Source organism: Cyprinodon tularosa, unplaced genomic scaffold (genome assembly GCF_016077235.1).
Source record: "Cyprinodon tularosa strain WSP-4 unplaced genomic scaffold, ASM1607723v1 ctg463, whole genome shotgun sequence".
Taxonomy (NCBI): Eukaryota; Metazoa; Chordata; class Actinopteri; order Cyprinodontiformes; family Cyprinodontidae; genus Cyprinodon; species Cyprinodon tularosa.
In genome coordinates, this window is record NW_024039189.1 from 1,193,552 (window position 1) to 1,205,644 (window position 12,093).

General features: G+C 36.2%; 1 protein-coding gene across 2 annotated transcripts in view; it reads left to right on the forward strand.

The window, feature by feature from the left end:
- The window catches only part of LOC119793887 (multidrug resistance-associated protein 4-like), a 107,818-nt gene that overhangs the window by 36,961 nt on the left and 58,764 nt on the right, over positions 1 to 12,093 (forward strand). For both annotated transcript variants that reach the window (XM_038301173.1, XM_038301174.1), the window contains exons 21-25: positions 4,746 to 4,896; positions 5,519 to 5,638; positions 7,417 to 7,527; positions 7,646 to 7,746; positions 11,352 to 11,543. In XM_038301173.1, the coding sequence (XP_038157101.1) occupies positions 4,746 to 4,896; positions 5,519 to 5,638; positions 7,417 to 7,527; positions 7,646 to 7,746; positions 11,352 to 11,543 (675 nt within the window). The remainder of the gene's footprint in view (positions 1 to 4,745; positions 4,897 to 5,518; positions 5,639 to 7,416; positions 7,528 to 7,645; positions 7,747 to 11,351; positions 11,544 to 12,093) is intronic.

Below are 12,093 nucleotides of genomic sequence, written 5' to 3' on the forward strand. Positions count from 1 at the left end.
TCCACGTCTCCTGGTGTACTGGCCTGGCAGCACTTCCAACCTCTGCATACTATGCACAGACATAGCAAACCTTCTGCCACAGCTCGCATTGATTGGCCATCCTGGATATGCTGAACTATCTGAGCGACTTGTTTGGGTTGTAAAGTCCATCTCATGCTACCACCAGTGTCAGAGCCCCAACAACACTCAAAAGTGACCAAAACATCAGCCACAAAGCATAGGTACTGAAAAGTGGTCTGTGGTATCCACCTGCAGAACCATTCCTTTAATGAGTATGTCTTGGAAATTGCCAATAATGTCCACATGTTGTCCATTCCATTTGCACAACAGCATGCGACATTGATTGTTAATCAGTGTTGATGGACAGTTTGATTTTACAGAAGTTTGATTGATTGAAGGTATCTTGTGGCGTTTACTGTACGTGGTCCCTTTATTTTTTTGGGGGGGGCAGTGTATACTTGTTGCTTTATTGCTGCATTTAATATTTAATCATTAAGTTTTAATTATGGAGAAAATCCAGATGTTACAACTGTACTGATTCCTGTATATTTACTGTGGTTTGGGTCAGGCAAAAATAAAATCTAAATTTGCCAGCATGCCATCTGCTCTAGACTTCCTTGTGCTGCTATGCTCTCACTGATAACAATGGCTTTGTTTTTGCTGAACTGTAATTTGGGGGTAAGAGGGATTTAGCTAGTTTTTGAGAAAAACTCTGACCGAGGAGGGTCAGAAACTTTTATTTTGGTAAAGAGGTGTGGTTATCGATGTTGCCCATCCAAAAGCTGTGATTGGTTGATTGAGAAATAAAATGCACCAATCATTGAAGACATAATACTTCTCATAAAAGTTAGATTAAGAAATGTATTCCATGATGCTGACACATCAGCAATACCATGCAGTGAAGTTGATGTCACATAGCATCTTGATGTTTGTATTTATGTTATTAAAACCCTCACTATTATTTAGATTTGCTTATTGTTATATTTTCTCACAATGCTTGCAAGCAAAATTATTTTATCTCATATTTATCTATCATATTTTACTATGATTGCATCCTTGTATAAAGAGGTTTTGTTTGGATAAACAATCATAAAATATAGAAAAAAAAACATTTAAGAAAAACATACTGTAATTGCACATACTGTTGGTGCAATGAGGCACAACCATCATTTTAAAAAGAGAATGGGACACATTTCTTAGAGATCCACTGAATGATTCACAATCCTTACATTCAATCCCTCCTCTCCTTATTGATCAAAGAGCCATATCATCATTATTAACAATCACACTTAAAGGTATAGCGGAGGATGTTCTTTTTCCGGTCGGATCATCAAAATAAGTGGTCCTCCTAATTGTCACTCATTCTGGTGATATGTAAGACTGTCCTACGTGCTCGTCCCCATTTTCACTTACCGATGGTGAGTCTGACATGGTGGAAAAATTGCAAATCTTCTTTTGGAAAGCAAGCTTATATTAGCAATGCAAACAGCAACATTTAAACAGAGCGTGCACAAATCAGCATGCATGCTCTCGCATGCGTTTAATAGGCAATCCCTCTCCGGAGCAGATACAGGGTTGTGCATGTGCATTTTTACATTTTTAATTGGAGAGGGCGGTCTTTTTTTTTTAAAGTTTGCAAAAATCCTCCACTATACCTTTAAGCATGAGGGAACTGACTTTAGTTTTTTTTACTACATACAAACAAAAGCTATAATTTTAGCTGCAATCTCCTTGCAGAAAGATCACAGGCTGGGAATTGAACTTGTAACCTTCTTATTGCAATGCAGCAGTGCTATCCGCTGCTCCACTGAGCGGCCCTGGTTCAATGAAGTTATGAATTTAATGAATGAAAGATAAAAAGTCATAGGAGATGGCAGCTATCAAGTGAATTTCTAGATCACAATTCAGGCTATAGCATCTACATAATCATGTACAATACAGCAGATACAAATTTACATCTTCCATGTATAAAGAGCAAATATCGTACTTTTTCTTGTCTGCAGTGTGTATTCCTGTTTATTTTTTGAAATGTTTAGTATGTAGAGCATTTTGCGCAATATTTGTACATTTTAGAAATGTTTATTTTTCAATTAAAAATATAAAAATAAGATTATCCTCCATAAAATAACATTACAGGAAAGGCACCTTTAACCTGTCAGAATGGTTAAACAATCTAATTTCCGCAGATGATAAGTTGCCCACATCATTATATTGATAATTGTATGCTTATTAAAAAAAAAGGTTTATGTGCTAATCTACCCCACTCTTTACTTGGTGGATTAATCAAAATTTAGTCTCCGTTTCCACCATCTTCAACATCAGGTTTGTAAATGTATTTTTTTCAAGAGAGGACACAATATGGAAAGTTATTTGAGAGGCATGTGAGTCTTCTAAATGGAGGACATGTGGAGTTCACGAAACATTACACCTTTCTTTATTTTTCTATGTTGAACTGCTTGCCTTAATCAGATAAGACTAAAAGTAAAATCTTTTTTCGCGTCAAACACCCCACAAAGTTCTGAGTAGAAACAAAAGAGGAATATGTGAAAAACCATCTTACACAAGCAGTAAAGTATGGTGAAGTACCTGTAATGCTGTGGGTCTGCTTTACTTCTAAAGGCCCTAAAAGCCATGCAGAAGTGTATGGCATTATGAACATGTTTAATATTGGATTAAGAAATAAAAAGGAAGTAGTCTCCTTCTGGAAAACAAATAAGGATCATAATTATGAATTTTAAACTGGTCCTAATTAAAATTCTGATTTACCAACAGTAAATTTGAAAGATCAGTCTCATGGTGTCAACAAGCCATTAGCTCAGAAGCAGAGGAGAATATACATGATAAGACATTTGTTCAGTTAATATTTTATCCCCTTAAGGAAAAGCTGGATAACATGCAGGTATGGCCCATGTGCCATCATCTACTTTGCAGTCTGGTATCCTTCCATCAAAGCTTAGATTGAAACTTATGTACTGTGAAATTCTTGGGATCAGTTGTGCTCAGTAGCTTTGACTCACTGTTTGATTGTGTGTGCTCCATTTCAGCAATGGTTGGACTAGTAATTCCCTCTTATCTAAACAGCAAATGGAATTGAGTGGCTTTTCATCGTAAACGTACACTGAAAGTGATCATGCTTAAATTTGCGCATAAGTGGCAGATAAAATCCACAATTAAGGTGGTAAATTAAATTTTCGTCTCTCGGGGGTAGTCTGAAACCGCTAAAGGTAAGAGTGTGATCCTAATCTTTACTTTTTGGGATTCATCTCAAAAAAAGTTTCTAATTTGAAGTTGGATGGTTTTCATATTGTGTGTAATTGTGTGTTTGACCAAATATTTACTTTTGATTTTAATCTAATTCTATTTAAGGGACAACAATGAAAAGAATCTTACAAATATATTAGGAAAAATTATTAATACTAAAGATGTGTTGAGGAACCAGAGATCTCACAATATCAAAACATCCCCTAGTTTATCTTTAAAAGTAATCTGCTGTGAAAATATAACCTCATATGGAGAAGTAAGTGGTTTAAGCTTCAAATCATATTCTATCTGTTTTTTCTCTTATTTTCAACACTTGGTTACAGAAGCACTAGATAAGCCTCCTACTGTTCTATATTGTAGCAGCCTTGGAGTACTCAGTACGAGTAAATGAGCAAAGACATACGATTTATAGGCTTTCTGGTAATAAAACAACTGGATAAGGAATTGTTGCTACTGTGGATATATACAGTTGGCTTCTGCTCCAACATGTCCAGCCATCCTCAATTAAAGTGCTATTTACCTGGTTTCAAAAGACTACATTTTGATTGACTTTCCTTTAGAATAAAATATAATTAATATGATTAAATTGAAGTTATATTTGAGGTGAGTAAAAATAAAAACAGATGTTATTTTTTTTTCGTCTTAGAAAGTTACGCTATGTGTGTGAAGTTTTAAAGCGTGGGACTTATTTTTGTATCTTTTTAATACTGTATTACGTTTTATGGTGTTAGGGTATAGGTGGATTCTGGGGTTCTATGCAAATTAAGGTCCACATCTCAGTTAAATGTTAAGTTGTCAAAAAAATTCTTAAACCATCTGTCAGCTTAAATATACAATGAATAAGTACTTTCTTATTGATCAGATGGGTTCATCCAGGTTTCTTTTCCTCTTGATGCCTGTAGTCTTTATGGTTCTTAATCAGATCCTTGTTTTGCTTTCTACTCTGATGGTGCGGTCCTGTTGGTTGCTGTCAGAGTCATTGCCACCAATCCTGTTCAGGCACCACTGGTCTCTTGGCTTAGATGTGTCACAGACCCATTAACAAAGGTGATGAGTCACCGTGTTGTTGAGGACTGTGCAGTTACACTGTAATGTATCAGACACCCACAGTGTGGTTCCCAGAGCTCTTTGCCACTCGCTGTGACCATGCCTATTGGCTGGCTGTTCTGCCAGCGAGGCTTACAGGCCAGAAGCCTTGAAGGGAAAGCCCAAGAGAGCCAAAGATATGAGGCCAATGTGGCCAAGTGGTAAATTCTCACCTGCTACTAAGTGAGAATTAGCGCAGCGATCATTTTCCTTTCATGCTGTGAGTCACATAAGCCAGACCCCACAACCTGCTGTTACTTAACAAATGTTCTAACATGCAGAAGAAAGATATTTTCTCTTACTCTGTTTTAAGAAGCAGACCTCAGTCCTCCAAACTCACAAGAATCAGCAGATTTCTCCTTAAATACTGGCCTCTGACCTCGACTTCTCTTTTTCAGGTGTTCCTGCAAGTCATCGGAGTTATTGCGATAGCTGGTGTCATAATCCCCGGGATCCTTATTCCAGTTGTCCCTCTGCTTGCCGTCTTCCTGTTCCTAAGACACTATTTCCTGCAGACCTCCAGGGATATCAAGCGGCTTGAATCTACAAGTAACTGAACTGTTTTGGTGTAAACTAATACTTTATTGACTCTTCCATTTGTGGTGGTAGGTGGGTGTCGCCCACAGGAATGCTAGTGGACTACTATTGAAAGCTACTGTTTTAGCAGACAGATACCGAGGACTCGACCACAAGCAATTTCCTCAAGAGATTAGAGTACATGACATCACATATAACGGCAAAAGTGCCAATATGGCATGACTAGGCCATAGTTTGTCTTTTAATATAAGCTTTAGGCTAAAAGGAAATATCTAGATTTTATCAGTGACTTTGTTAGACCAGAAAATTGGAGCAGATGAAATACAATCTTTGTTAATTTAAACTATAAATTAAAAAGATGGCTGAAAAGTGCTTTCCTGAAGGAGTAAATAGGCTACATGTATTTAGGAGGTAATTATTTAGTATTCAGCATCTATCAACAAGCACACCAGAAAATATTCACAACTAACAACTGAAAGTTATCGCTGGACACACTAAATATGGTTTCTTGTTTTGTTTTTTGAGATAAAACGATTATTTTGCACTTTTAAGTGGTTTCTTGATTTATTAGTTGAACAGAAATTTTCCTTGGTTGTTTGCTTCCTAACGTTTGTTTTTTTAACATTTCTTAAAGTGCGGAGTCCTGTCTTCTCCCATCTTTCTTCCTCCCTCCAAGGCCTGAGCTCCATTCGTGCCTTCAGGGTTCAACATCAGTTCCAGCGAATATTTCACAAGTATCTAGATCTTCACTCAGGTTAGATTAATCAATTACATTTAAGCTATAGTGGAAAAAAGTAATAATTTTGATTTACTCTTGGGTCGACTAGCTTGTATATAGGAAAAATGTATTTATGAAGTTTCACATACTGTTTAATTTGTTATGCTTATTATAATATTGGTTGCAAAAGACACACTAATTACAATGAGACAGTAATGAATGATTTCAAAAATGTACATGTAACATAGTACAGTAAAAAGCTTGTAAGGTGAAATAACCTGGTTGCATAAATATGATACACCCTTAATCCCTTAGCTCCCACCTCCAGGCCTCGGGTCGTTTTAACTTCCCATTTTGTTCTTCTAGTTTATTTGTGAAAAAAAACCCAACATGACTCTTTAGAATAAGGCCAACCTACAGAAATTGACCGTCATCTCAATTGTAATCCAACTATTCTCCACAAAAAATACTTGTAAACTGTCATCAAATTAGAACCCATAATTTTCACTTTTTACATTTTTTCCCCCTATATTCTGCCATTCAAAAGCATGTTCTGCCATGTCCAGATGGGCTCATTTTTGTTCCATAACATTCTACAGAAAGTATTATCCAGTTGTATTTCCCATAAAATAAATTTTCGTGTCACAATAATCCACCAAAGCTGATTTTTTTCCATGGAAAAGTAAAATCACTAGACAAATAGTGTCTAGTGACATTTATCTGCATTATAGATAGGCTTTGTTACGTTGGCTTATTCAGCAATCTGTTTGCTCCCAAAATCAAGCATAAGTTACATTGTCAGTATCCAGAGTACTTCAGAAAATCCTGCATGTAAGAAAAGTCTATGGGTCACTGTGGTCTGCGCAGCTCAAACTCAACTCTCAAGTGACCGATCTAAGTTCGATTGATATGTTAGCTAATAAGATAAGCTTTGCAATGAAGTATTGGAAGTGTAGGGGCAGGCTAAAAACATCCTTAATTATGTGTGTAAGGACGGGGAGGAGAGTAGAAATACCTGGATCCGCACAGAAAATGCATTGTCAAAATTCTGAAAGCTGAAAATTGTAAAAGAAAATGCTTGACTTACATTTTTTGTAAGGCTACATATAGAAATGTGTTTTATATGGTGAAATTCGTCATAAAATTCAGATAATTTAGTTTGGCACTTTTGGTCCTGTTTTGGATCAATTATTACATTTGCATACTAAAAGGGTAAGAGTATCACATTTTTAATTATGCACAATTTTTGTTCACAACATGAGTGAGGTCAGCTATGAATTATACCCAAGATCTCCAATATTAAAAATTGCATTTAGATATGCAAGAAAGAAAACATTTTTTTGGACATGATTTTAGATGCATAGCTCAAGTTATCTAAAACTTAAAGAGTTTGTACACATACTTCCACAAACTAGAATAACTTAGCTTTCAAACCAGCTTGTGAGATTTATAATATTTTACTGGCCAATGGCATTTGGATATGCAACTTGTTTGTGCACAATCTATAAAAAGGTGGGAGCTCCTAATACTTAGTTGACCCAAGTATTTTTTGGTTGTAATTCTCCAGTTTGCATTAAAGAAAATTCTCTTAATCTGTTAGCTTTCGAAGACCTTTCTTTTCAGATTACCCGCCAGACATTCTGTCAAATTTGGTTCTAAGCTATTAAAAAATAAACTTGAATAACCTTTTGATACTGTGAATAGTACCCAAAATGTTTGATTCTTATCAGTGCTGTATTTCGGAATGTTTTCTAATATCTCTATGTAGAAATTATACAAATGACAACATGCAAATGGTATCTTTTTACCTACAGAGGCCTGGTTCCTCTTCTTGACCACTTCACGGTGGTTTGCTGTGCGTCTCGATGGAATTTGTTGCATTTTTGTCACAATTACAGCTTTTGGCTGCCTGTACTTCAGGGATGGTATTGTATTTGTCACAGACACATGCACTAACTTGTAGAGGATCATTATATTTGAGATATTGCCTGTTAGAACACAGCAGCTAATTCACATTATTTTCCTTTTTTACATGTGTTAAAGGCCTGGAACCAGGTGCTGTGGGCTTGGCTCTGTCCTATGCTGTGACGCTTACAGGCATGTTTCAGTGGGGAGTCAGACAGAGTGCAGAGATTGAGAATCTGGTGAGATCATCTACATATATGTCTACATATACAGTATGCAGGGATGAAAGTAGCTTTAAATTCTAGTGGTGCTATTACAAAAAAGACCCCTTAATATCACTTACTCCCTTCATGAACTCCATATAACAACAGATTACAGTTTTCTAAAATGGTTAATTAAATTAACTGGGATTGATCAGTTATTGACATAATAGTTAGCTGTTGTGTACTGAATCTAAAACAATATATTTGCTTAAAGGACTTCCCATCCAGAGCAGTTAATTGTTGTATTTTGCAATTAAATAAAATTGGCTGAATATGATCTATTCAAACTCTTCAAGTCAGCATTACTTTTACATTATCTGGTTAAAATTACCTAAGGAATCTTCTATTAGGCACCTTTTTCTATTGGATTATTAATCGGTTAATTGAAAAATAGTCAACAGATTATTTAGGCTTTCAATACTTTTCTGTACGCTATGGACAAGGCAGAAAGAAGAACCACTGGCAAAATATATATTTTTATTGTTAGGTGCTAAAACATGCATAATTGAGCTGAGAGATAGTGGTGGTTGTTGTAGTGTGTGTCTGTTTGAGGTGTGGTGTCCTAGCGGTGATGGAGGGGGTATGGTTATGTGGCTGTCGCTTCACCTTAACCTTAAATAACTGCCAAGTGCATACACCTATTTTTTTGTAACACAATAAAGTGCATGTTGTTATTCACAATATTAGCATTTTTACTCTCTCTGGGGGTTTAACCAAACCCTCCTCTCGTTAATTGTTAACTCTTTAAAGGGGCATAGTCAGGTTATAAGTTTTCTTAAATATCAAAACTTTCTGCTTTCATATAATTGATCATTTTTCTATAATACCCCTTGTTTTCGCATTGTTTCTTTGCAGTAACAGCAGTGCTTGTTCGGTGTTTCGTACTGCGCATGTGTGCAATGGGTACAAACAAGGGAGTGCAGGACTAAGCACCTCCTAGTGGAAATATGAAAATAATGAAGAAAAGGCAGAGATACAGTGTGAGGAAAAAAACATTTTGAATCAAAGAGGAATAATACTCAAGTAGAATGGAATACAATACAGCATAAACGGTGGTGATTCATGAAGAATACTTAAGATCAGATTCAATTCAGGGCGCATCAACCATGCACCTAGAGAAGGGAAACAGCATATTAATACGTTAAATATACGTTTATTTTATACATTTTAAATAAATACATTTATTTAATTTATTTAAATATATTTTAAATAAATATTTTAAATATTTATTTAAATATTTCTACTTGACTCTGTTTTCCTGTTTACATTGGTTAGGGACGCACATTTTATTTTCCATGATGCTCTCATAGGAGGCTCTGGAGAGGATTCACTAGAACTTAAAGTTTATGTGATTAAAATTGGTAGGTCCTCAACCACTCCAACCTGCAGCTTTAATGAGAGGCATTGCATGACAGACAGACTCTTTAAAGTAGCTACATCATTGGGCTGTATGCACACCCAATTCCACTTCTTCCTAAAATTCGACCAGCTCCTTTTATTTCCAGTCTTACATTACTGGACTAACTGATAAATCCAGGCGTGTTTTACCCCTGTAACCATGACGAGAATGGCTAGAAACACCTGGATTAATCAGTTTGGAGCTGGGTGAAGTTTAGGAAGTAGTGGAGTTGGGCATGTAGCCCATCATTGCCATCTGGTTTATTGAGAGTTCTGCAGTACTGCCAGCAGAGGACACACACGTCTGTTCATGTCTGCTCATGGCGCTCAGAGCTGGAATTCTATTTAGGATCAAAAAGGACTATCAGCACATTATCAGTTGGGCCGCTTTGTGCATTTGACCTTATTTTAACATGATCAAAAGGTTTTTGGCATTTTTTTGGTAATATAACGTCACTTTAAAAAGCGCTCTTTAAAGTCTGTAGTCATGCATTTTCTCCATTTCTTTCATCCCCCATGTAGTGCAGCACTGACTCCATTTTATTCTACAAACACCTGCTGCGTGGCTCATACTGGTTTCATTGAGTAAAGTCTGCCTGTAGAGGAGAATCAGCACCCAAATCATTTTTTTTTCAGTCATGGAAGCCAATAGAGGCTCAGATTAAAAGCCTACTGCTGGGAAAAATTATGTCAAAGGGTTAGAAACTGTAACGTGTAGAAGGGCAATAGCATTGAAATGTATAAAAAAATCAAAAGTCAGATTATGGGTAATGACCCAGCATAACAAACCCTGCATGCCTAAAGCATCACTGCAGATTGAAATAAACTCTGACGAGAGTGAGAGAGTATTTGGATTGACAGCCGGGGCAGCTTGGTAAGAATGCCTGCAGCTCTGCTTTGTTACATTTAGGAAAAATGCTTCTTTTTTATTATTAGACCCAGTCAAACGTGGAACATTGTTTAAATTTTGGTTGACATGGTGGCAGAAGAGAAAAATGTGGTACAGTACTGTACACATTGGATCATTTGGTCACCATTCCTGGTTGTCAATATTCTATTTAAATGTCTTTCTCTTAATGAGAATTTTTTGCAATGCCATTCTTTTCAGAATCTCCTCTGAAAAACTGTGGGATTTTGAACAGATGAAAAATTTTGTCACTTTAATGCAAACATATATTGTAATACAGCAATATAAATTATCTCTACATAACAAACTAGGTGTGATAGTTCAAAAATGGTGCCATCAGCAGCACTGGGGCTTCTGACAAACATTGTTGAGAGGTAACTTCTGTTACCCTTCAGTTAAAGAATCAGTTTTTTTCTTGGATTACTGTGGAGAAGGCCAACATTTAAAGGGCAATAGCTTCCTAAATAATTTTTTTTTCAATGTCCACAAGTTTTACATTCTTGGAAAGACTCCACTCTTTAAGGAACTGTAAAATACTCAAAACAACTCTGGAGTGACATGTTGAAGGTTTTTTCTTGTCATGTTACAAATATCCACATATGAAGGAAAGCATTACTTTATCATAATCTATGCAATACCGATAGACGGGCAATAAACAAAGCTGAGGCATATCCTCTAAGAAGTTAAACACTTTACAGACAGAACTTTATAGTGATGAAAATTATTCCTTTTCTCATGCTAAAAATGTTATAATACACCAAGATACCTTCTCTCATTAACAAGTGAGAGTAAGATTAATATATCAATCTTTAATATATCATCGGGATGAAATGTCCCGATGATCCTCTCTGCTTTTCTCACCACTTTTCTCACTTTCTTCCAGTCTGAGGTGCTACAGCCTCCACACAGCTCAGTCTATTGTGTATATAGTATATAGCTATATATTATATATTGTATATAGTGTATTGTATGTTTTATATTGTATATAGCTATTGGTTCTGTATTCTGTATATATATATATATATATATATATATATATATATATATATATATATATATATATATATATATATATATATATATATAATATAATTTGTCTGCAACATCAACACCAAGTCAAATTCCTTGTAAGTGCAAACCTACTTGGCAATAAACTTGATTCTGATTCTGATTTGGATGGTTAGATTTTAGAGTGTGCCAATTTATATTGTAAAAATAGTTATAAGCAAAGTTCTTAAACTAAATTTGCATAAAGTTTCTGTGTTATTCTCTCTAGATGACATCTGTAGAGAGAGTGGTTGAGTATGCTGAACTGGAGAGCGAAGCACCTTGGGAGACGGACAAAAAGCCTCCTGCAGACTGGCCCCAGAAGGGCTCCATCTCCTTTGACAACGTTAGCTTTTCTTACAGCGACAGCACGCCTTTAGTCTTAAAGAACCTCAGTATTGTCTTCGCATCCAAAGAAAAGGTTATAGTCTTGACATTCACCTGTGCATGACTTGATATGCTGCCAGTTTGGGAGGCGTGCTGTGTTTTCTGTTTTTTATGTGCCATTATTTTTTAATCAATTATTAAAGGGACATCATATTGTGCTGCTGAATCTTCAGGACTATACCATTTGTGATTCATGGAATACATATCATGTAATTAAGACTGTTCAAGTGGATCCATTTGTTTCCAATTTGCATTTTGAGCTACCTGAAGGTGACAACTGTTTATTCAGTATAAGAGAGAGGAGAGGCCAAGGGAGAGGAGCAAAGGAAGGCAAAAGGGAGATGGTTAAGGATGATTGAAATTGTGTTTAATGCAGGGGGTGTATTTTGCATGGTTATGGTTGGCCAGGGCAGCTGATTTCACAATGGATGGGCTGATAAGTGAAAAGTCTCTGGCTCTGACAGCCCATGGGAGGGACCTCTGCAGCGTGCCCAGGGGGGTTAAAAGGCGGTGCTCATGCTATTTCCCCTGCCACCTTTTTTATTCCTGCACCTTGCAGCTTTAAGAAATTTTTCTCTAGCCTT